General features: G+C 48.1%; 1 protein-coding gene across 1 annotated transcript in view; it reads right to left on the reverse strand.

The window, feature by feature from the left end:
- Nucleotides 1-424: 424 nt before the first annotated feature.
- Nucleotides 425-26,528, reverse strand: part of GABRG3 (gamma-aminobutyric acid type A receptor subunit gamma3) — a 331,989-nt gene continuing 305,885 nt past the window's right edge. The window contains exons 7-10 of the mRNA XM_024561807.3: nt 11,357-11,509; nt 7,854-8,050; nt 7,341-7,400; nt 425-815 (exon numbers count right to left, since the gene is read on the reverse strand). Coding sequence (XP_024417575.2) covers nt 531-815; nt 7,341-7,400; nt 7,854-8,050; nt 11,357-11,509 — 695 coding nt within the window. The 3' untranslated portion in view covers nt 425-530. The remainder of the gene's footprint in view (nt 816-7,340; nt 7,401-7,853; nt 8,051-11,356; nt 11,510-26,528) is intronic.

Raw genomic sequence — 26,528 nt, forward strand, 5'->3', positions numbered from 1 at the left:
AAACAGAGGAGCCCGGCTCCAAACTCACTGCCGTTCATACTTGAACTCAGGCTGCCTCGGGGGCACAGGGCTCTCAGGTCGGCGTGAGCGCGTCTCGACCCGCAGTGCCTCTGCACGTGTGCGCACAGGGCCGCGGGAGGGCGGCCAGCGAAAGCTCCAGAAGGTCAGGGCCCGAGAGAGCGTCTCCCACATTTGCTCGCCGGGTGACAGATTTCTCTGCAAGAATAATCAGCAGCTGCTTCCAACGCCGCCAGACCATTCGTGAGCGTCACCAAGCTACAGATTGAGGAAGGGGTGGAATTTCAGCCTGCGTGAGTGTGCGCGCCCGTGCGTGTGTGTGAGTGTGAAATACACAATGGAACTAGTTGGCACATTCTCCCACGCTGCTCAGAGGGGAGGCGGAACTTCAGCCAAACTGAGCAGCGTCCTCCTGCTACCGCGACGGGTCCCCACTGATCTGGGGAGGGGGTGATGGAGGGGCGGTGGGGGGGGGACCTGGTGCGCCGCCCCCCCTTCCCCACCAGCAGCGTTCAGAGGTACAGGTACCCGACCCAGTAGACCAGGTTGAAGAGCAGGAAGGACGTGGGGAAAAAGACGCGGGAATACGAGTCCAGCTCCAAGATGTCTATGTGGATCCGCCCTTTCCTCCAAGAGCCCGACTTGCAGTCCTCGAAGCAGCAGAAGAAGCTCTGGCAGTCCTTGCCGTCTAAACACTCGTGCGCGCACGTGTCTTCGAACTCCTGCCAGTACAGGGAGTTGTTGAACGTGATCAGCGTGGCCGGCGGCGGCGGCCTCATGTCCAGGAGCGAATAGTTCTGCAGGCAACGAGAATGACACAAAAGTCACCATGAAACGCACGGAGAACAGCCCGAGACGCACCCAGCAACGGGCACGGGGTGACCTCTGTCGACTGCGCGCGGTGCCGTGGCTCCGCCCCCCTTCTCCCCCCACCCTCCCCACCCTGGGGAGAGTTCGGTCTTTGAGGATTTAACCTATGCAAATCGAGTGCAAGAAGAAGTACAGGGCAGCAATGAAAACTTGCATGTCTTGGATTGTAGGTGCGGGAGGCCAAGTCTATTTCCCTTTTCTTTTTTTTTTTATTTTTGTTCTCTTGCAGTTGCCCCAATTTTCCCCACATGGCTCTCCCCTGCCCCACACACTCCCTGCTCCCACAATCCCCCTACTGTTGTCCAAGTCCGTGGGTCATTCATACCTGTTGGGGGATTAGACCCTTCCCCTCCTTTCCCCCCTCATCCCCCTCCCCTTCCCCCTCGGCTCAGGTCCCTGTCCGTCTGTCCCTTGTTTCCACGCCTCTGGCTCTATTTTCTTCCTTTGTTCCGTTCCTTAGGTTCCCAGGTGGAGCATGTTTTCAAACAGCTGTTAGCCATTCCACATGCCCGTTCTGCCTACTTTTCTGCTGGTTTGGAGCACATACATCATACTATGTACATGGATGTATATCTATGTGACTCACAGTGCGGTTACATCCCCATATGCCGTCGACAATACCGTGAGTCAGACATACATTGAATACACCTGGCCCCCAACGTTGCAGCTCAGCCCAGCGGTTCCTGCTGATCGTGGACAGCTTTTCACACGCTGAAGTCGAAACACCCGAAATGAAACCGCTGGAAATTCGGGGCCGCCTGGAAGCCTTGTGCGTTGAATGGTGTATCCACTGAATTGTGGAGATATAAATTGTCTCCCCTCCCCCAATTAGCAAGTGGTAAAAAGTGTATAGGCCCGATGACAGAATCTTCTGCTTCTATGCGATTCTCGTAGAAAATGAGCTTTCACCACGGGGTGGCTGGACTCGCCCAAAATCTGTTTGGTGGGGGTGTTTTCCTTCATTTTGCAAACTCTCCTCCTGGTGTGGAAAAGTCAGCGTGGGCCAGACAAGGGCAGGGGGTCGGGGCGGCTGGCGTAGGCTCCCTCACAAATGAGAGGCCTCACTCTTCACCTTGACCTTGGGGAGCGGCCCCAAAGGCACCTGTCACTTCTTTGGCTGTTGCTGCGGTCTCCCAAACACCTGTGAACTGTGTGCTCACTCGCCGCCTGCGGGCCGGACACCTTTCTCCACCTCACTGCGCCGTGTCGGAGAACTAAAACTCCTAGTCTGGTGCCCGCTTTAGTCTCGTCTGTGCTGGCTGAGCCGAGGGACGGCGTTGTGCCCGGGGAAACGGTAGGTGCCAAAGTCCCGGGAGAGGTGGACACAAGCCCAGGTCCCACCTGCCCGCCAGACATTTTTGCCAGAAGCTGGGACAGAGGCCATCCAGGATTCATGACGAGGCATCGCGAGTTCCTCTTGTATTTTTACCAAAACCTGTCTTTGCAGGAAGCGTGCTCCCCCTCCACGTGTGGGTGTTAGTCTGATTGTGTTTGCCGCGGCGTGGAGTCACACACCAGAGACACGCGGGTGGAGGAGGTGCAGGGCACTCAGCGTCACCACTGGTAGCTTTTGGGGCTTCCCTGTCGTCTGGAGCCGGCCTCAGTGGGGGCGGGGTGCTGGACCCCACGGTCACTGGGTGGCACCCACTGCGCATGCACCGGCGGCCACCTCGCTGCCTTGCTGCCCCGTGGTTTTGAATGTGGACACATCGCTAGGTTAATGGTCCCTAAACCTGAGTGGCAGTGAAGTCACGGGTTTGCTGAGAACAGTGGATGTCTGTCTCTGCGTCGGAGCATTGGAGGGACCTGCAGGGCACCTGCCAGCTGCAGCTGGAACGTCTGCCTTTGCTGAGCGACACCTGGCTGCATGTTTGAGAGTGGCAGACAGATCGCCGTCCCCTCGGTCTTCCCGTAGACAGCCGCTTGGGTCATCAGGAGCGCGCCGTTTACAGCCTGCGGTTTCGAAATGAAGCTAATTCCACTTAACAACTTAGAATGTTAAGAGCCCTGCACAGCCGTAGGCTCAATCGTGCAAGCCCTTCCCTGCGCGCCTTCCTCGCCACGGCCACGGCGACTTCAGACGCGGTCCCAAGTGCAGAGTGGTCGCCATCGAGAGCCTTCCAGGACCCCTGCAGCCCGCTGGACCCCCGGCCCACTGGGCTGGGCCCGCGCCACCCCTGGGACGCACTGCGCTTCCTGGGCGCAGGGGCTGCTGCGCTATGCGGGCGTTGGCTTCGCGTGGGCGCACTAGGCAACCTGGGCCCAGACGAGTCTGAATAACCTGTCCCAAAGCCCACGTGCGACGGTGAGCGGGGCCTGTCCCTGGCTCCTGTCCCTGCGCTCTGAGGCCGCTGCTTGGGCTTTTCCTGGTTGGTGAGAGCGGCCGGCCGGTAACCAGCGGAAGCCTGTGGATCTTCCCAGTTGGACACGTGGAGAATTCCCAACTGTTTACATGCCCCTTTTCTTTGGCTGCCGTGTGAACTCTTGGTGAAGGTCTCCTGTCTTCTCACTTTTCTCTCCATGAATTGTTTTTCTATGTACTTTCTTCAAGGTCTGCCACTTCCTCTCTTCAAAGTGAAATTCTGGTTTGGGGGGAAGTTCATTTTCCTTTTTGTTAAGGGATTCTTTCTGTCGGAGGTGTCATCTCTACACCAAAGTTGTCACTATTTCCTCCTCCACTGGCCCCTGGCGGGTGGGGTGATGTCCTCTCTGGGTCCCCGGGCTCCCCAACCTGACTTGCCCCACCTACTCCCACCCCTCCCCCTGATTTTGGGCCTGTTGTTCCCCACAGGAAGCACTCGCTGTTTGTAACATCAGGATGCTCGCTGAGCACAGCTGGGAAGTCAGAACTATGCCCATACCCACTTGCAGAGAACACACCACCAGCCAGTCTCCTTAGTGGCAGGTTGGAACTCACCAAACAGAAGTTACTGACTAGCAGTCAGAAAACCACCCATGGTGTATGGGTGGGCTAGTGGGGGTTCAGAACAATTCACCCCAAAAGGTGCCTCTGTGGTACCAGGATTATTTTGAGTGAAAGGCAGCCCAAACCCTGCGGACTAAAGAGAAATTTCTTCCCACCATTCCCTTAACTACCCAGGGCAGCGATTTTCAACTTTTTTCACCTCACGGCACACATATACTAATTACTAAAATTCTGCAGCACACCACATTTTTAAAAAATATTTTTTGCCAACTGACAAAAAAAAAGAGGTATGATTTTGATTCATTCACACTGGAGGTTCTGTGGTTGTGTTGGCTGCTGACTTTTTTAATTATTATTTTACAATCTAAGGGAAAAGAGGCCAGTGCCCCTGACTAAATAGTCGGGTCCTGCGTGTTTTAAAAATTCAGGCAGCAGCCCTGACAGGGTGGCTCCATTGATTGGAGTGTTAACCCAGGCACCAGAAGGTTGTGGGTTTAATTCCTGGTCAGAGCGTGTGTGGGAGGCAACCAATCGATGTTTCTCTCTCACATCAATGTTTCTCTCTTTCTCTCTCCCTTTCTGCCCCTGTAAAATCAGTAAAAATACCCTCGGGGTGAGGATTAAAAAAAAAAGTCTTGCAACACACCGGTTGCGAATCGCTGGCCTACAAGAATCTGAATTAGGGATCTTGCCCTTAGTAAGAGAGTGTGAGAGAGAACGTCTTTTCACTTATCCGCAGGGCAAGGCAAGCCGCTCATTTCCTGAACACCTGCCCTTCTGGTCCAGTGAGGACCCTTTGACGCCCCAAGATGCTTTACATCATCCTTAGCTCAGAATGCCGTTTATTCCTCATTTTAAGTTCCTGTCTCTGAACCTCTCCAGCACATACATATGCAATTAAATATTTCTCTTGTTCATCTGTCTCATTTAGATTTAATTTTTAGACCAGCGGAAAGAACACTGAAGGGTAGAGCAAAGGTTTTTCCTCCCGACAGGCATAAAACATTCAGTGTAATTGGGCGGTGATACCCCGGACTTTGACTTTGAGAAGAAATGTATCTGCTGAGACGGACTCCCCGTGCTCGACCAGGGGTCCAGATTTTATAGTAAGGAGTCTAGTGGCCGTTTGCTGGCTGGGTTCCTCACGCACTCTGTCTACCAGCAGGGACCTCAGGCTGAGCTCTTGGCTTCCTGCTTGACTCCGCCCTCTGAGTCACCTATGAGGAGGGAGCTCCCGGTTTCCTGTTTAGACCAAGGCGACCTACCCTATCCAATCAGAACTGCTGCACAGTGGCTGACCCATATGGCACATACTGCCGCGACCAATTGGACTGCATGAATTTGGAAACCTCATTTGCATGCAGCAGACCTCATTGGGAACCTGGGTGGGAACTTTCTCTGTGAAAAGCAGCCTCCCCTTGCCTCACCGGGGCGCAGCTCAGCCTGCGACCTGCAACTGTGGCTTGGTCTGTAGTGCCTTTTGCTCACATAGATGCTTTTTATTCTCTATTACAGTCTAAAATTAATTGTGCTTTATAATATGTGGAAGGGATTAGATATAAAAATTGTGGTATGATGAACGGGGATTCACCTCACTGTTTAAAGACATGTGTCTCAAATTTTAAATAGAGTCTTACCTCAAGCCATAAACTGAAAATTCAGAGGCATGAATAAGTAAATGTAATATTTGGCAGGAAAGGCTGACAGATCAGACCACAGGAGACTTCAGACAATGCGCATGGGAAGAGGCGCACGAAATGATGGTGACGACATTGCCCAGGAAAGCTGAGGTACAAACTGAACAGAAAACAGGCCATGGTCCCTAATACATTCTGTTTGTGAGTATATTCATTGAGTGTCATATAAAATACAACGTACACAATCCAGGGCCCAGAAGAAGGAGCTCCTGCGTGAGTGGGGTTGGGAGCGTAATCCTGTGGGTGTAATAATTTATAGTATACATTTGAACATCTCACCTAAAATATCCCATGGTGTGTTTGAGTGTGATATTGTTATGTTATAGAATGACATGCTTATGATTTTGTAATAAAAAAGGGGTGTCCCACCCTGGCTGGTGTGGCTCAGTGGATTGAGGGCCTGCTTGCAAACCAGACAGTCGCCGGTTCAATTCCCAGACAGGACACATGCCTGGGTTGTGGGCCAGCTCCCCAGTAGGGGGCGTGTGAGAGGCAACCACACACTGATGTTTCTCTCCTTCTCTTTCTCCCTCCCTTCTCCTCTCTCTAAAAATAAATAAATAAAATCTTTTAAAAAAAGGGGGGGGCGTTATTTGTGCTGGATATAGCATAGAGAAGTGACAGATTGCTATTCTAAAAAAGTCAAAAGACATAAAAAGTATGCAATTATGTAAATACTTATAAAAGTTAAAAGACATAAAAAGCAAGTCACGACACTAGAAAGGCAAATAAAAAATAAATAAGAAAAATTATTAAACTTTATCAACAATCAAAGACAAGTCAACAGGAACAGTATTCAGGGGCGTTTTTCTGCTTGGCTGTCAAGCTAAGGCGGGCGAATTCTGGGAATGGAGCTGGTGGAAGCCGATGCGGCAAAGACCCCGCAAGCCCTTTGGCCTGGTCCTTCTGCTGCTAGGAATTCATACTAAGGACACAGCCCCAGGTGTGTGCAAAGGCACAGCGATGAGAATATGTACAGAAGTAAACACATGTGAGTCAGCCCAGCATCTGGCCCAGATTGCATGTGCGCGCATCACGAATAGAGGACATAATCCAAAACCGAGCCTAGAAAACACTGTTACCACCGTGAAACATTATTCAGTCACAAAAAGAACGCAGTCTTCCCATCTGGGACAGTGCGGACGGACCAAGAGGGTGTGACGCTAAGTGGCATCAGTCACATGGAGAAAGACAAATACCACGTGATTTCACTTCTGTGTGGAATCTAATGACCAAAAGAAATGAACAAGCAAGCCCGAAGCAGACTCACAGATACAGAACACGCAGTGGTGGTTGGAAGGGGGGTTGGGGAGCTGGATGAAAAAGGGGAAGGGAGTAAGAAGTACAAATTGGCAGTTGCAGAGTAGTCACGGGGGTGCCGAGCACAGCACAGGGGATGTATCAGTAATACGGTAGTAACCACGTACGGGGCCAGGTGGGTGCTAGACTTACGGGAGGAAACACTTTGTAAGTTAAATAAATGTCTAATCTCTGTGCTGCACACCTGCAACAGATATAAGTTACTACTGATGCTCAACTACAATCAAAAAATAAAGTTAAAAAATAATATAACAGAAGCTTGTCCGTCACATAGTTTTGAGACACAAAACAGAAGTGTGTATGCTCGGCACAAACCCCTGGGTCGAAGGATTCTGATGATTTCTTTTCCTTTATTTTTCAGATGTTCTAGGGCGGGACATTTTAAAAAGTAAACATGTTTCGAAGGCAGGGCATGCGCCGTTCTTCCATACACCAGCAAGGACAGCTCCTTCTCTCTCAGTTTAGTAAGAGTTCACAGAAATATTTGCACCTGTAATGCTAATACATACGGAGGGAGCTTGTAGGGTTATTCGCTCATGAATCCATCTGGACGAATCTTGAGGTAATAACTGTGAGAAAAACAGAAAAAAAATCATTACAAACTTGCTATCACAATCTGCATTGTACATCCCCCCAGGTAGGAGCGATCTTTTAGGGCTGATGACATTCCTCCCTGTCACTGGTGGGTGGCGCTCGAGAGGGGTGACATTCGTATCTTCTGAACGCATGTCTTGTGTCTTTAAAGTGTTGTCAAGCTAGCTATTTATTTCATGTCGTGTAAGATCCTTAAGGAGCCTTGGCTGGTGTGGCTCAGTGGCTTGAGCGCCAGCCTGCGAACCAAAGGGTCACAGGTTCCATTCCTAGTCAGGGCACATGCCTGGGTTGCGGGCCAGGTTCCCCAGCAGGGGGCGTGCGAGAGACAACCACACATGGATGTTTCTCTCTCTCTTTCTCCCTCTCTTCCCCCATCATTGATCTCAAACTATCCTCCCCAGTGCCTTCCCTAAAAATCAGGCACCCACCGACGTTTTCTTCTTAGCGGCGGCTGGTTTCCGGCAGCTGGAGTAGTAGTTGAGGGTGGCGTACTCCATCAAGGCGGCGAAGACGAACAGGAAGCACACGGTCACGAAGAGGTCCATGGCGGTGACGTAGGACACGCGCGGCAGGGAGTTCCTGGCGATGGTGCTGAGTGTGGTCATGGTCAGCACGGTGGTGATCCCTGCGTGGGGACAGACGCCAGGTTGTCACAGGAGCCGCCCCGACTCTGTCCCCTCCAACGCCTTATTGTTACGGGAGCTCTCTTGGACATTGCGTGAGTGCGACCTTGCTTGTACACGTTACTGTCTACAATTTTGTAACCCCCGCTTCCATAACATTTCTACCGCAGTCTCCCCAATAACATTAAAACACCCGAATGAAGTTGACACCTTTCCGTTTTTTCCCGTCGTTCTGCAATTGTTTGACATGTTGTCTTTTACGTATTTTTTAACGAAGACCCAGTGTGCCGTCTGCCATAAGGTTGTCTCTGAGCCACGCTCACAGTTTTCTCCCACCCACGTACACTTTCCTTCTTCCTTCTCCTTCTCTAAAAATTTCCAACCTGCCGCCTCTGAGGCGCCTTCACTCCAGCACCCCGCACAGAGAGGACCACGTGCAGTCGGCACTAGCCCTGAACTTTCCAGGTGCCCTGCTCATTCGCTTGTTGGGGTGTCTTATTATCACAGTAAACTTTGCACATGCCGTGGAGGTCTCTCTCCCTGAACAGATCGACAGACTGGCGGACCCGCAAGGGCAAAACTGTATCTTCCTCATCGCTGCTTGCTTCTCGGCAAGCCCAGCACCTTCTAGGCACTTACATCAGTGCTGTGTTTAATGCGTTCCTCACTCACCCACTGACCGATTAGTGAGCTCATATTATGCAGTGTTGGTCTGACCTTGACTATTTCACACACGTGGGTCGCTCTAAAGATGTAATCAGAGACTGGGGGAAAGATTTAGGAAAGAGACGTGCGAGTTGTGGGTCGTTTAGAAGGAAAAGCAAGTGAAGAAAGGCATGCGGGCTCCTAAACACGAAGGGGAGGGAGGTGAGCGGGCAACCGTCCCACGAAACCAGCAAAGGCTGCTTTTTCTCCAGCGGGCTCCCAGGACACAGCACCTGTGAGAGCTGGTGGCCGGGCGGGCTAGTGACATGGACCCCAGCATCGCAGGCACGTGGACTTGAACTCCTACCCCCTCTGTGGCTCAGTGGGAACGCTATGAAATGTCTGTGTGGGGTGAAGTGTTATGGTGGGTGAGTGAGCTCCCTCCCAGCTTTGCCACTGCTGATTGGATCCCTGTACCTGCTGAGGGTGCCCACCCTCCACCCCACCCCACCACCCCGGGACCGGGTGGAGAAGGAGCCTGCAGCCCCGGGTGGGCAGCCTGCTAGGTGTAAAAAATACCGACCCAGAACTCAGAGCCTTTGCCCTGATCTGGGTTTTCTCGGCATCTGGTGATGAACAGCCATTACTTTCTTTGAATCCACACATGGACAATAGAAGGCTGTGTTCTCCTAATTGTTGGTGGCAAAGTGCTGATACTTCATATAAAAATGTTACGGACACTTGCAAAGTCTACACCAGTGGCAGGCAGGTGCTTATGGAAAAAGATCGTAAGAAGCCCGTCCCACTTTTTAACAAGTGTGGAGACTGTGTCATGTCTACAGAATTTGTAGGGAGGTGTTTTTCTCTACATTTGGAGGTTTTTAACTTCATTTTTTCCAAAGAATTCTTTTGCTATTTTCATTTTGGAACCCAAATTATAGCCACGTAATACGTCTTCACGTCCTTCCAGGGATCAGTGTGGTTCTGTTTATTCTTTTAAATCCTTTTAGCTCTCTTCTTCAAATTCGATAAATTTTATGTGAATTTAATTAGAGATGACCCTTTACTCTGCCATCTTCAATCTGCACTTAAGCCTGGTTCATTCTTCAATTCAGCTTTCATGTATTTCATTCTAGAATTTTCTTTTCAATAGACTGTATCTGCTGAGATTATGCATCTGTTCATTCATTAAGATTATGTTTTCCTTTACATCCTCAAACATTTTTACAAACGCTGCTTAAAAGCCCATCTCTTTTTATATTGACTCTTTTTTTTTTCTTGAATATGGGTCACATTTTTCTACCTCTTTGAATGGTAATTTTTTACTGTACATTCAATATTGTGGGTGATACATTATAAAGAGTATGGACTATGTTAACTTTTTTTAAAAAAAGTATATTGAATCCTTTCTTATGACAGTTCATTTGCGGGGGGTGGGGGTCTCCTTGATATGGTCAGGGCTTGGTGTAAGCTTATTGAGAAGAGGTCTAGAGGACCCCTTTATTCTTAGGCTTAGCCTTTGTGATGTATCAACGAAATATGCTGGTGTTAATAGCATTTTTCACTCTCCTGGACTGTACATCTGTTATACGCCGCCACCATGGTTTTCTGGTGTGTCTGCTTGTTCCACACTTCCATAACTACACTTCGATAAGACGTAGTGTCAGGTGTGCAAACATAGCTACATATTACCCTGTTTTAGAGCTGACTGGTAAAGTCCCACTCACTCTGACAGCTGACACGTGTAACTGTGAGCTCATAACCCCTAGAATAGCTACGGAATTTATGTGACACCTTTTCCCCCTGACTTACCAGTTCTATCACGCCTTTTGTGCGAGCGTGCCAAACTAGTATCGGTGGAGGAAATCATAGGCTACATTGTGTTGCTCAAACAGGACTTCGCTGTTGAACAAAGAATAAACACAAACACAGCAAATGCACAATGTCATGTGAGAGACTCGAAAAGTATTTTTAAAATCAGGCAGAGCCCTCTTTTCTGAAAGGCACTTTTGGGCGGTAAACAACCTCTCCGTTTCGTCTTATACATTCCCTGTCTCCAGAAATCCAAATATTGAAAGCCAGACAAAATTCCTATCATCACTGCCATATAGGACACAGTGCGTAATTCTAATGTTTTATGAAGAGGACTTCGGGAGACAGAGGACAATTCATGAAAAGACTCCAAGCTTTCGTGTGCCGATTCCAGCGGAAAAAATGGACCATTGTCTTCTTTGCTGATAAAGTTCCTATGCACCGGCAAACCTTCTTTTATTAAAGGACTCTATTATTAATATTGTGTTTTTGGTCTCCTGAGTACTACTTCCTTACACTGATGGATGAGGCCTTTGAGTGTGGCTGACCCCAGGGTTGGGGCTGCATCTTGATGACGACGTAATCCTTGGCGCCTACATCAGATGACGTCATTGATTTACTTGCCTCCCTAACCCCAACTTAATGCAAGCAGCCCCCGTGGAATCCACTGTCAGGAAGAAAAATCTAGTTAGCACCTGGAAACAATCCGAAGCATGGCCCTGGCAGCCCGCCACGTGTGGGATCAATTACATTGGAACTCCGTCATCGAAAGCATTTTTATTAATATTTCTGTATAGACATGACACAAAATGGTAAGAGTGTTTTGTTTTGTTTTTTTCCTTGAAACTCACCTAATGTTGTTCGGGCTGGTGTCGCATCTCTTTTGATCCAAAATGACACCCAGGACAGGACCACGGTCAGGATGCAGGGGATGTACGTTTGAATCGTGAAGTAGCCCATTCGTCTGCTCAGTTCAAAATATATCGTCATGACGACATAGTCGCCTGCAGGAAAGATGGCCAATGAGAAGACAGCTTTCTTGGGTTAAAAAATAACTCAGGGACATCATTCCGCCCTTCTTTGGTTAAGTGACGGACTTGGATAGAAACGTGTAACTTCGACAATATCGACTTGGAAAAGGGTCAAAAGTCTGGTGGTGTTAAGTCTAAATTAGTTACGACTTTGCAAAGCATTTTACTGGTCACTGGAAAAGACTCCAAAACAAACATATTACTTGGTAGAGGAGAGAGATACGCACATTAATTCCACAACACACAATTGCTTGATGAGCTATTTTTGCCTGAATTCATTGCCTAATTCATTGACTTAACTGCATGTTTAAAATCAAGGATAACACTGGCTGGTGTGGCTCAGTGGATTGAGCACCGGCCTGCAAACCAGAGGGTCGCAGGTTCGATTCCCAGTCAAGGCACGTGCCTGGGTTGCGGGTTCGATCCTTGTCGGGGCATGTGTTTCTTTTGCCCTGACCAAAGACCGATGTTTCTTTTTCACATCAATGTTTCTCTCCCTTTCTTTCTCCCCCTTTCCTCTCTCTGTAAAATCGAAAATAAAATTTTAAAAAATAGACTGATTTAAAAATAAAATAAAAATCAAGGTTAACATGAATAACTCAACCCTCAAGCAGATTCATAGTCATTTTGTTTTTTCAATGGTAACAGAGCTTGTACATAAACTTTCGTACATAAACTTGTGTAACTAGCTTACATTTCTATTTTTATAGCACACATCTTAGCTGATTGACCTTGTACGTCATGTTTTATTTAATATTTTTATGTTCATCTTATGACTTCAGCACTTAGGCCGTGCCGACCCAGAAAACCAAGAGAGAAAACATCCTTTATGACCCTCTGCTTCCTCCGGCTAAGGCAGAGTCACACCGAATGGGAGGTGGGAGCAACAGAGATTCTTAGAGATTGCACAAACTTCCCTGGGGACTAGGAGAGGCCGAATGCCGAATCCATTGTACCTTCTGTCCCGGAATCACCCCTACTGGTGTCTTTTCCAGGTGACCTGGGAGATGCGTCCCCACCCTTCCGCCTGCGGGACTCAGCCTCTGGTGCAGAGATTCAGCACACGCACCACTGGGCTGTTCTCCCCCCTCCGGATCCCTGCCCTTCCTTCAGCTCCTTCCCTCACTCCCTCAGGGCAGACACCCACCGGAAGCCACGTCTGGCTCCCCCTCTGACCCCCCTCAGCTCCTGCATCCCTCTCCATTCTCTCCACCTCCATCCCAGCCCCCTGAGCCACCCCCCACCCCCAGCAACCACTCCTTCCTGCTCCCGACCATTCCTCGTCGACCCAAAAGGACCTTTCTGAAACACAAGTACCATCATATCCTCTCCTTATACGCCTTCACCGGCATCTTGCTGCCCCTGTACAAAGGTCCTTGCCTCCTAGTCTTTGTGTCTGGGGCATTGCGGTCTCCCGGGGCCTCAGACATGTCCAGGTCCTTGGCCCCAGACCGCTGAGCTCCTTCCCTTCCCCCCAGGATGCCCGTCTGGCCCCTGCACCCAGGTATTCCCGCTCACTTTTGTGTTGTGGCTTAAAACCACCCCATTCCCCAGGGAGCCCTCTCTGCCCCTCCCGACCACCCCCTCCTGTGATTACCAGCATACTCTCTGCCTTCCAACCAATTAGCCAGTTGGCTTATAGAATGTATTTCTCTCGTTTACCATTGCTACTTAATGATACACAATCAAGTAGTATTTGTTTCATGTAAATATCACCATAAAAGTTCTATTTTTTACTCAAAAAGATTGACAGAGAAACTACATTAAACTCATAAGAAAACTATGCCTTTCAATACTCAGATTTTTTTTTCCAGGTTGCGGCATTGTTCAAAATGGTGGATAGAAACGTGAATTTTGTGACCATTTCTTACAAAACATTTCAGATTTTAAGCAAATGAGCATTTCAGTACGAAGGAATCATACGAAACTGAAGCCATCAAAGACTACAAAATATTTTTCTAAGTAATTTGAATGCCAAGTGACATCATTTCCTGGTGAACTGTTATTGAATTAGGTGTGATATTCCAAACCTATTAATTTTTACATAACATTTCAATAACGAACAAGCAGAAAACAAACAGTAGCCAGGAAAACCAAACAGAATAAATCACCGAAGCAGTAATAAACACAGTCCCAATGGAATATCCAAAGAAGTTCAATAATTTAGTGCCGGCTCCTGAGTAAGGGAACAGGGGCCATTCCAGAGCAAACCCCTGTCCCTAACTCAGAGGTCCACCCCACACCCCCTGTGGGGGAGGGGGGGAGTGAACCAGGCCATGAGGACCTCAGTCCAGCACCTGGCACTGTCGCTGGCTTTTGGTGAGTTCCAGGATGCACCCCAAGAAGGAGTGCCACAGGGCCCCTGTTCTCAGTTTCCAGCCTCCTCAGGAGCCTGGCCCTGGGGAGCAGCGGCAGGAGGTTGCAGTGGCACTGGCCTGTGCAGGGCGACCGCCACAGAGCCAGTGAGCACTCGCCCTGAACGGGCAGGACAAGACCTTGGGGTGTCCAGTTCAGACGTGCCTCGTGTTTCTTAATTGTCTGAGTCTGATGTGAACAGTCCTCTCAGGAGGCAGGTGCCCTGGCCTGTTGCTGAAAACACCTGGCTGAGGTTTCCCAGACAGGCCAGGCCCAGCCCAGATTACAACTGCCCTTAGTTTTAGGACTCAAGACTGAATAAGAAATTTTATTCAGTTGCTCCTGATCTGGCCGGGTGTCTCACTTGGTTGGAGCGTGGTCCCGAAACCAAAAGGTCGCAGGTTCGATCCCTGATTGGGGCACATGCCTAGGTTGTGGGTTGGGTGCCCTGTGGGGTAAGTACAATGGGCAATGGATGGATGCTTCTCTCTCACATTGGTGTTTCTCTGTCTGTCTCTCTTCCCCTCTCCCTAAAATCGATGCCTTTGGTTAAGGATAAAAAACACTTTAAGATGTTCCTGCTCTCTGCTCCCATTTCCACTGTCCACACACCCACAGACACGCAGACATGAGAGCGCAGACACTTGCAACCCAAGGACCCATCAGCTCTGCTGGGTGTGAAGTCTCAAGTCCAGGTGCACCCTTCTTAGAGGCCGGCCAACCGTCCCCCTTCCGAGGGGGCCGATCACCGTGCAGCCGGCCTAATGCAATTCACCCACTGGACGGAAGTGGTTTCCATTTTCCACCCTGTCTGGGTGGCTCAATTAGTCGGAGGGTCGTCCTGTCCCCGAAAAGGTTGCAGATTTGATCCCTGGTCGGGGCTCGTCTGAGAGGCAACTGATTGTTGTTTCTCCCTCACATGATGCTTCTCTCTCTCTCTCCTTGTTTCTCTCTCTTCCGCTCTTTGTAAAATCAATAAACACCCTCAGGAAAAGATTAAAATAATAATAATAATTTTCAGTGGTCGGTTCTTTCTAAACCAGAGAGACCTAGACTTCCATTTCTACATACAATGGCACAGACTCAGCCCCCGCAGCCATGCGGGTGGGCCTGGAAGGCATGATGCTGAGTGAAATATGTCAGACAGAAGAGACCAATACTGCACGGTCTGTTTAAATGGAATCCAAATTGGTGGTGGTTGCCAGGGGCAGCGGTGGGGAAGATGGAAGAAACGGAAGGATGTCAGCGTGAGGTTATAAACATGCAGTTATGAGAATAAGAAGTCCTATAGTCAAAGATCCTTTGTGAAAAACGTTGCTGAGAGAGACCTGCCACATTCTCACGACACACACAGATACGCGCGGCCGTTTCACACGGGGTGGCAGCGGTGCTCACAACCCTACTGTGGTCATCGTTTACCCCACAGACACAGGTGTCAACTCCCATGTCGTGCCCGTTAAACCTGCACAGTGCCCCGTGTCAGTTATACACCAAGAAAACTGGGAAAAGAGGGAGGAGCTCTGAAACGACAGCATCAATTACTAGCAGAGAAGTCCCCAGTCCCAGGATCCTCCACGCCCAAGCCAGGCCGGAGTCTTTGCGTTTCCATGTGAATTACCCAATCAGTTTGAAAGGTTCCACAACAAACACTTTGGGCGTTATTGGAATAAATCCATGCATCTTTCATTATTTAATCCGCGGGGGCTACGTGAAAGTAGAGGTCTACAGCAAACCAAGAACTGTGCCGTCGGAAAGCGCTATTTATTTTAATTTGACACCCTTCAATAAAATATTGAATGTCTTCCATAAAACCTCGGCAGGGTTTTCGTTACATTTTGCGCTTGATGAATGTTCATTTCCATTGCTATGGACAGTGACGTACTTAAATAATAAATTACATTTATTCAAGTTACCACTTATCACGCTTTATTGATGGCATAGAGAGGAGAATTTTTTTGCTATTGATCTTATATCCAGCTACCTTTCAACATCTTATTAATTTTCATAGAATCTTGTATAGATTCTATCTTTTAAATTTTCTATGTGGAACCTCCTAAATTTATACTGTCGAGAGCCTCTAGTAGCATATTGAACAGGAAAGGTTATTCTGAGTGTACTTTTCCTTGTTTTCATTTTTTCTTTCCTCTTCTTTTAAAAAGATTTATTTATTTATTTTTAGAGATGGGGGAAGGGAGGGAGAAAGAGAGGGAGAGAAACATCCGTGTGTGGTTGCCTCTCATGCATCCCCTACTGGGGACCTGGTCCACAACCCAGGCATGTGCCCTGACTGGGAATCGAACCAGTGACCCTTTGCTTTACAGGCTAGTGCTCAATCCACTGAGCCACACCAGCCATGGCTTTTCTTTCTTCTTGATTCATTATAATGTTATTAACACATGTCTCATATCCTGTGTTCCTGAGACTTTGTCCCCAATTCATTCTTCATTTCGGGCTCACCCATATAATTTCCACTAAGTCCACTCAGTCCACTCAGTCCACTAAGCCACACCAGCCAGGGCCTAATTTCCATTAAATTCAACTGTGCCCCGTAACGTGACCTAATCACAGTACTGAAAATAAATCAGATTCGTGGTGTGGAGGATTAAGTAGAGGACAGAAACTCTCCAAGGCCATTTAGAAGGAACTCTGCCACAGCAGAAAAATCTCTAGACAGGCTGGCCAAGTCAAAAAAAAAAAAAAAAAAAAAAAAGAAAAAACACAAATGATCAACATCAGGGATGAAAATGGGGACAAAATCACTTAATGACAAAAGAATGAAATGAACCATGCTATGCCAATAATTCTGCAACTTTGGTGAAATGCACATATTTCATAAAAGACACAAATGTCCAAAACTCACTCATGAAGAACTAGATAACCTGTAACTATTAAATGTTGCATTTTACTTGAAGACATTCTTAAAATACAAGTCTAATTGCAGACAGTTTCACTACCGAATTCTATCAAGCATCTAAGAAAGAAATAGCACCAATGGTCCACACATTTTTCCAGAAAACAGAACAAAAAGTAAGTTTTCCCAGCTCATTCTGTGAGTCCTGCCTTACCAAGAGCAAAGAATTACAGGAAAAGAAAAGAAAACGAATGAAGGATAATATCCCTCATTAATGTCAACACAAAAACCACCAACAAAACAAGAGAAAATTGAATCTGGCAAAATAGATAAGATGCACAGTAAAAGAAATAGGGTTCATTCCAGGAACGCAAGGCTGGTTCCCATTACATATCAGTCAAGGTAATTCAACAGACTAACAGACTTCACAGGAAAAATTATTTGATCCCCTAGGAAAGGGAGAACAATAATCTGGTTAAAAGAAATATCCATTGAGGATAAAAAAACAAAAAACCTCCCAGAAAACCACCAGAGATAAAGAAATTCATTTCCTAATGAGAAAGGGGTCAATTCCACAAGAGAAATCACCATTCGAAACACTTACGCTTCTCATAACACAGCTCCAAAATATACAAAGTAAAAACGAACAGAATTGCAAGGAGAGTCGCATCTACACTTCCGATCTCAGGTTTCCTCCCTCCCTCAGTAACTGATCTAACATGCAGGCAGAAGATAAGTGAGCATGGAAAAGGCTCGCACAACACTAGCAGCCAACTCGGCCTCAATACATTGATTGACAGAAAACATTCCATTCCATGTCACTGGGCTATAAATATTTTTGCAAGTGCATGCAAATCATTTACCAAAATAGTCTCTAATCTGGGTGGAGGGGTTGAGCAAAAAACGAAAAAAAAAAAAAAAGAGAGACAACTCACAGATGCGGGCAGCAGTATGGTGATTACAGCAGGGAGGGGGGTGGGGGAGATAAAGGGGCATAGATGGTGGTGGATGGAGACTAATTTGGGGTGGTGAACTCACGGGCCAGTGTACTAATGATGCATTGTGGAATCGTGTCCACCTAAGATCTGTGTAATTTTGTTAGCCAATGCCAGCCCAATACATTCGATAAAAAGGAGAAGAAAGAGAAGTCTTAATAAGTTTAAAATAATTCAAGTCAAAAAACTACGTTCTGTGATCACAGTGGAATTAAAGATCAACCACAGAAAGATCTCTAGAAAATTTCCCAATTTTTTGAAGTGAAATAACACACTTTCAAAGGCAGTTGTGGATTGGAGGCTTCTGCTTCCGGGGAGAGGCAGGTGATGAACTTTTTCCTACTCTTTCCACTAACTGCAACTGAAAACCCTGAAAATCGTGCGTAAAACAGATATGAAAAATTCTGGAAATAAGGCAGAGCAGCTAGGGATGTTGGGACCCAAGAAGCAACATAAGGGTGAGTTCCCCCCTCCTTGTTACAATGTTTTAAAAAAGATTTTATTCATTTATTTTTAGAGAGGGGAAGGAAAGGAGAAAGAGGAGAGAAACATCCATGTGCGATTGCCTCTTGTGCGCCCCCTACCGGGGATTTGACCTGCAACCCAGGCATGTGCTCTGACTGGGAATTGAACCAACAACCCTTTGTGGTTAGCAGTGCTCAATCCACTGAGCTACACTGGCCAAGGCTAAAAAAATTTTTATGGTCTGCTCAGTTAAACACCGCAGGTCACTGGGGACCCACCCCCTCTCATACCAATGAGGATGAGTGCATTCCCGACCTGCTGGGCAGCAAGGAGGTCCCCCCACCCCCACCGGGGTAATGACGGAACACAAGTAGAAAGCCAGGACTTTTCATTGCTTCAGAGCGCTGACACGCTCCTTCACCATGGGACGCTAACATGGACCCCTGGGGAGCTCTGACTCCCCCTCCCACCCAGAAACAGTGAGGCGCCCTCCCTCTCAGGGTTTGCTAGAGAACAGGGAGCTCACCCCCTGAGGTTTCTGCAGAGATGACATCACCCCATCACCCTGTTGGAGAGGCGTCGGAAGACGTCAGCTGACACAGGTTTCTGTGAGACCTGGTCTCCTACCAACACACCCATGCCCACATTTCAACCAAAAACACAACAGCAACAAGGAAGGTCTCAGCTGGGAAAGGGCGATGCCTGCTAACACCAAAATGCTCGAGATGCAGGAATTATTTATAAAGCAGCCCCCGTGGAGATGTCTAAATGAGCACTCATGAACGTAATAGAAACACATGAAAAAACAGAAATCCGAGCAAAGGAATAGAGGGTCTAAGGAAGAACCAAATGGAAGATTTTCAACGAAAACCCACAACTCAGTGAAAATCTCAGTGGATGGGTTCAGCAGCAACACGAGAGGACAGAAGAAAGAATTAGTCAACTGGATGATAAAACCAGAGAAATCAGCCCTGACTGGTGTGGCTCAGTGGGCTGGGCGTGGGCCCATAAACCAAAGGGTTGCGGGTTCCATTCCCGGTCAGGGCACATGCCTGAGTTGTTGGCCAGTCCCCCAGTAGGGGGCGTGTGAGGGGCAACCAATTGATGTTTGTCTTTCACAAATCAATGTCTCTCTTCCTCTCTTTTGCCCTCCTTTCCCCTCTCTCTAAAATAAAGAAATAAAATCTTTAAACAAAACAACAGAAATCATCCAATCGGAACAACAAATACTGAAAAAAGTAAAGATAATCTTAGGGATCTGTGGGACTCTAACAAAAGTTCAAGTGAAAAACCGGTTCGATAATTTCTTCAAAAAGAAAACCAAACATGTAAGGCTCATTCATATTCCCCAACACTGGCACTCGGGGAAATGTACACTAGAGATATGGAAACTGACGTTCCCACAAAGCTCGTGCGCCCCTGCTTGTAGTAGCTGTATATGTCGTAGCCACAAATTAAAAAACAGTCTGGCTTTCCTTCCCTGGGTGAATAGCTAAAGAAACTATTTGGAACTACATTATATACACTCGCCGACTTCCATCAATCTCTAGAGAATTACGCTCAGTGAGAAAAAGCCACGCCCCCAAGTTCCATTTGTGTGATTCCCCTTGTGCAGCGACCCAGGGATGGGGAGATGGACACAGCCAGCAGGTTCATGGTGGCCGAGGACTACAAAGGGGTGACATTAGGAGGGAAGTAAGCGTGGCGATCAAAAGGTGACACCTGAGACCCCTGTGGTGACAGAGACATGTCTGCATCTTGACTGTGTTACCAACTGTGAGGCTCTTGTCCCCAAAATGTGACCTTTGGGACAACTGTATTATTTCTTACAATTGCATTTCAATCAATAGCAGTCTTAAAATAAAAAGGGTAATTAAAAAACCACCGTGTCAATCATAGAATAAGTGAAAATGTAAATTAGAAAGTATTTTTTTAAATCCTCATCAAGGATATGCTTTTTTTTTTTTTAAGAGAGGGAGAGAAACATTAATGTGTGGTTGCCTCTCCTGCGCCCCCTACTGGGGACGTGGCCTGAAACCCAACCATGCACCCCGACTGGGAATTGAACCAGCGACCCTTTGATTTGCAGGCCAACGCTCAATCCACTCAGCCACACCAGCCAGGGCGGATATGCTTTTTTTAAAAATTGATTTGAGGGAGAGAGAGAGACATCGATATGAGAAACATGGACAGGCTGCCTCCCATATGCGTCCCAGTGGTATGAAAGCACAACCTGATTACATGCCCTGACTGGGAATCGAACCCAGACCTTTTGGTGTTTGGGTCGATGCTCCAACCAACTGAACCACCTGGCCAGGGCTGACAGTATATTTAAGTGAATGAAAATGATATTGAATGTAACTGTTGAATGACAATTCACTAAGTAAAAAATATCAGTGATTCCAACTCAGACTCTGTGCCAGATTTGATTAGCTTCATTTGCTGGGACCATCTCATTTTTATGAAATGCAAGTCGTATGCTGTCCCTTCCTTTATTCCATTGCCAGCAATTGCACGCCGAGCCCACGCTGCCTCACCTTGCCCCTGGGCTCCTACGGGTCAGTGTTGTGGAATGCTTCTGCTCGTGGGGAATGAAGCTTCTAGACGCTGCTCCTTTCTCAATATCCACTCTGTCCCCCTACTTGCAGCAGGCTCCGTTACTGCAAATCACACCTACAGCTACAACAAAAATGCCTCATTTCTCACCCTGGTGAAGCTGCTCTCACCCTGCCTGTCGGGACAGAACCCGGGTGCAGAATGCAGATGGGGAGAGAGTTGAGCTGGGCTATTTCGTGAGCGTCTTTTACTCCGCCCGAAATCTGTTCGAATCCTGCGGCCCGGGTCCTTGGGGTTTCTCACCGCTGACAGCTCCCTTCCTTCTAGCTGGGCACGGAGACCAGTGAGGAACCTGATTTAGGTAGCCCACAGGGGAAGCCGCCTGTGTGGGGACAGACTCGTGACGTCTGTCAGGAGGGTTGAGAACGACTTTGAGGTGTTTCGGGAACACGGTGGGCTCTCTTGGGAAAAGAGAACCTGTGCCCGGCAGGTCATTGCAGCTGACGGCTGCGTTCTTTCAGGACAAATGTGCTACCTCGCTTCCACCGCCCCTCCCGACATTTAGGGGCACACAGCGGTTCTCGTTTGGATCACACAGCACCCCCAGGCTATATCTAAGGTCATCGTTTACCTTTTCATTCCCCCTCATTATGAGATTTTGGGGTTAATATTAAAAAAATCCTCACCTGAGGACATGGTTATTGATTTTAGACAGAGGGGAGGGGATGGTAAGAAACATCGATGTGAGAGAGAAACACCCCTCTATTGCCTCTCACACGCGTCTCGACTGGGGACCAAACCTGCAACCCACGCATGTGCTCTGACTGGGAATTGAACCAGTGACCTCTTGGTGTAAGGGCGATAGTCCAACTAACTGAGCCACCCGGCTGGGGCTCTTGGATTAACTTTTTATTGCAAATATGGACAATGACTGAAAACTGCCAAAAGTAATAGACGCTTGGTGATACCGTAGTACTAAGTGCTGGAGGTTTCGCACTCCACTACCTTAAGTTCACATAACAAGTGATGGCCCCTACAATAAAAATAAATGAGATCCTGGAGTAGATTGGGCGCATTTTTAGGATTTCAAATGGACAGATGGGACTTGACAGAGAAGATGCCCCCAGAAAAGGAGGGAGAATTTGAGAGGCTCCTTTATTTAACACAAGTTTATCTCCTGTCTGTGCTTGCCGAGGGCCGCTGTCCACAGACCTGCTCCTTGCCGCCCCCGCTTCCCGACCCAGCTCTGCAACTCCTGGAGGTGACAGCTGTGGCTGGTGCCTCAGTTCCTAGGAGTGGCTGAGTGATGCCCAGTGGGAAAGGTGGCTGCCAGAGCAGAGAAGAAAGACAAACCTGGCACAGAGCCCACCAGCCTCTGAGAGGCGACTCTGAATGCCCGTCTGTTGTCTCAGGGCCCCCACGGGGCGCGGAGGGTCTTCCATCCTTGCTAACCTCTGTGGTGGTCTCACGGTCCCCTCCCATCCCTTGTCCAACTGGTTCCCTGGTCCAGCTCCGCTCTGCTGCTCTCCTGAGTAGCTGATGTGTCAGTACCCTTCCCGGGCAGAGGGCAATGCGCTTGCTTCTCGGAGCTCATCTGTCACCTGTGCCTCCCTGGCCCAGGTCTTTCAGCGGCAGCGACATGCTACCAGCCCAGAGCCGCCTTTCCTACCGCAGCCAACACAGCAGCCCTTTGCCTGGCCGGTAGCTCCCGGTGCATCCCGTCTCGGGCCCGAGGCTGCCCGTGCGTGGCTGCTTATGGAGGACTGTGCCCCTGTGTCTTGCACGTATCACAGTCATCCTTTCTTACTCCTCTGTGACATTTTTAATCAACATCCTTCATCCCTACTGGCTGTAAACTCGTCAGAGTGGGCCCACACTTTCTTTACTATCTCATTCCCGATGACTACTTGCAAGAGAGGCTACTCCCCGTAGGTGGTAGCTAAACCCTCAGCCAGTGAATGAATGAAAATCCAGTTGCTGCTTTAGACTGCGGCCAGCTGGGTGGGGGCGGGGCCAATAACACTGTGGTCTCCGGTCCTCCCCTGCCTTCCTCACTGTTTTTTAATTTTCTTTTATTTTTATTAAATTTTTAAAAAGATTTTATTTAGAGAGGGGAAGGGAAGGAGAAAGAGAGGGAGAGAAACATCCATGTGTGGTTGCCTCTTGCACGCCCCCTACTGGGGACCTGACTTATAACCCAGGCCTGTGCTCTGACCGGGAATTGAACCAGGGACCTTTTGGTTCACAGGCCGGTGCTCAATCCACTGAGCCACACCAGCCAGGGCCTCACTTTTTTTTTTTGTCATGTTCTTAGCACCTGCCAATTTCCTGATGTGCTTTGTAGACTTCAATGAAATAGTTCTCTGTCCACATAGGAATTTCCGGGTTATCTACAATTCCATTTCTGAAAGTCTTGCTTTGTGGAGAAGCGGCATAGCCCAATTGTGCCTGGATTTGGCTAAGGTGGCTTGTCTCTGTCTGCTCAATTTCCTTCATCTGTGAAATGGGATTTTATAAATGACTAGATGTACAGCCCTCGGGACGGGGCCTAGCAGAAGGAAGCTGTCATCTGTACTTTTCAAGGATGCCGATCTTGCGAATGCCATCTGTCCTCTTTGCTGTTTTTTCAGAATGAGGACAGAGGAAATTCACAATTTGCCTCTCAGTTCTTGAATCAGGGTGACCAGCTTAATTGAGGCCAATGCTCACTGCTTATCAAAAATTCTCAGAAGACTTACTGCTTCTTACATGGAAATAAACATTTCCATAAAAACAAAAGCTTTTCACCAAAAGAGAGTTGGTTTTTGAAAACAAATGTTAAGACTGATCCTCAGATTGGAGGTGAACTTTTGAAAAAATTTGAATGTGCCTCTCACCAACAACTGGGCTGTTTACCATCAGTAATTCGTCCTGAGATTCAAAGCTATTGTTTCAGTGATGAGTGATTTTAATGGGAAAAAATGGGCATTTGGAAAGCTAATCTCCCCTGTGGCCTCGTTCCTGAGAGTCCTTTTGGGGAATTTTCTATCAGAGATCAACTGGTGCTTGGAATAGGAACACGCAAACACTTCATCGAATAGGGTTTTCGATATCCTAGAATTAGCCTTATATCTTTGTGTCAAATTAAATCCAAATTAAATCCTGAAAATGCTAAGAATTGTCATTGTGGACAGTTGTAAGTGTGGAAATGTGCATCTCAAGCCACATGAGGTCGGTGAGCCTGGAATGGTAGAAGGACTGTGCGCAGTCATTGTAACTGGCCAGGTTTGTTTGCTAGGAAAGCTCTCAGGGAAGATATCACCTTCCCAAATTATAATCAAAGGTTAGTCTGAGCTCAGCAATGTCTCACAGAGGCGGTGTCGTCGGTCACATGAGCAGGTCGGCAAGCCGTGCGAGTAGAATAGTGGAAATTCACCATGATTCCCATGAAAAGCGCAAAGCGCTAGACTGGGCTTGGATTTCTCCAAAACAACGGTCAAGGCTGGAAGACAATGGAGCAACATCTACTAGTTCTGAGAAGAAGATGCCGTGACTCAGCCAAGACACAAAAAAGAATAAAGGCGTGGCCAGGCATTACCGAACGCAAAAGCAGTCAGGGAACATGGTACTCTTAGTCTTTCAAGAAACAAGTGCCTTAAAAATAACATTGGCCCGATTGTGTATTGGCCCAACGGAAGAACTCAGGGAGGAACGGAACGTTCCTAGGAAGCTTGGTGATCACTGCACTCTCTTCAGTCTAGAACTAACACAAAGCGATTTTGGGAAATGTTGATCCGGAGATCGCTGGAAATGTACAGAGTCTAGCAATGGGAAAATCACAGGGTAAGTGATGGGTAGCAATGCGGGAGAGGAGCCCGACCTCTGGGGCTTGGTGTGACCTGACCTGACCTGACGTCACAAGGAAGCATGTGGTAGCACCCAGAGTGGGAGCCACACCCTATCCCTCAAACTGGCCCCAAACCTCCGAGCCCTGAAATATTGCCTTAGCTGTGTCTTCCTGACATGCTCCATGCTTCCCACAGGGTGTGTTCAACTCCAGGCGTGCCCCTACCAGCTGGCTGGAGGGCATGGACACCTTACATCCGTCAGTGTCAAGACTATGGCTTCAGCCCTGGCTGGTGTGGCTCAGTAGATTGAGTGCTGGCCTGTGAACCAAAGGGTCGTGGGTTCGATTCCTAGTCAGGGCACAGGCCTGGGTTGTGGGCCAGGTCCCCAGTAGGGGGCGTGCGAGAGGCAACCACACATTGGTGTTTCTCTCTTTCTCTTTCTCCCTCCCTTCCCCACTCTCTAAAAGAAGATTTTAAAAAGTGTTTTTAAAAAAGGTACACTTGAAACATATAGATCCTATTAACCAATGTCACCTCAATAAATTTAGTAAAAATTAAACATCACAATATAATAAATCCTATTATTAAGAAAAAAAGAAAAGGCAACCCTGTGCTGGGCAAGGACATCTGAGTACAACAGGTCTGTCTATGCCAGACTTACCCTTCAGCCACCAGCTCGCCCCAGCACTGGCGGTGGGGGGGGCGGTGACAGCAATCACCTTGGGCCGTGGGCTTAGCCACCTCATGATCTTGGAGGAATCCAGAGTATTAACCTCACGTCACCCTCACATCCTTTTGAAGTGAGACTTAAACCAAGACCAAAGCATTTTTTTTTTAAAGTAACTCCTTTTACCTTTGGCTTTATTACGAAAGAAATAAAAATCTCTGAGAATATTCCCTGTCCTCTTACTTAAGACACGTTTGGGCAGGGATGATAAATTCTTAGCCAAGTCCGCATCTTGAAGTCCTCATTAAAACTGTGGGCTTCCTAGCCTCTTTTTATTACAGATACTTGGTCCAACCAAGTTCAGCATAATGAATCCTGGCAAGATGATGAGTCACTATGTGCAACGCTGGGGAAAATTCCAGCCTCTGGGGCTTTATTTAGTGACAAAACCAAGGCATTTGGTAAAAGGGATCGATAAATTACCCCAAGATGACTTGATGACAACGTTTTAATAAACAAAATTACACAGGGAACAATGGTGACGGAGGAGGAAATTTAGGGGCGTGTGAGCCGCCAGCATTGCCCATGCGTTGGAAATAAGAACATGGAGTAAGAGAGCAATTTGCAAATATCCTGAGACGGTGTAGTTTCTTCTTGTTTTTTAATCCTCGGCTGAAGCTATGTTTATTACTTTTTGGAGAAAGAGGAAGGGAGAGACACAGAGAGAGAAACATCAACGTGAGTGAGAAACATCGATCAATTGGCTGCCAGATGCACCCCGACCGGGGAATTGAACCTGAAACCTAGGCATGTGCCCTGACCGGGGATCGAACCAGCAGCCTTTTGGTGTATGGGATGATGCTCCCGCCAGCTGAGCCACCTGGCCAGGGCATATGTGTGGCTTCTTAATTACATTCTTCACTTTCCCAGGAAGAGTAAGAATAACAGTTGCGTGCACTCTGAGAAGAGTGAGCGAGGGTCGTGCGTGAATGAACGGTTTGTGTTGCAGGGAGAGCCGATGCTGATGGGTCACAGGAGCAGAGGGGGCTGGGCTCACGCGGCTGCTCGTCAATCTAGCCCAGTGTGGGCCATCCGGGCAGCAGAGCCGAGGGAAGAAGGAGTGGGAAGCACAGGGCCAGGGACCTGCTGGGACCCCAGTGCCCTGCTCAGCTAAGTCTCTGCTTTAGAGCAAATCAAAGGCAGAAGGTGGATGAAGGAGTGTGAAGGGGCATGACTCTGACCTCCGACCTCTGCAGTGGACACAGAGGCAGGTGCA

Source organism: Desmodus rotundus, chromosome 10 (genome assembly GCF_022682495.2).
Source record: "Desmodus rotundus isolate HL8 chromosome 10, HLdesRot8A.1, whole genome shotgun sequence".
NCBI classification, from domain to species: domain Eukaryota; kingdom Metazoa; phylum Chordata; class Mammalia; order Chiroptera; family Phyllostomidae; genus Desmodus; species Desmodus rotundus.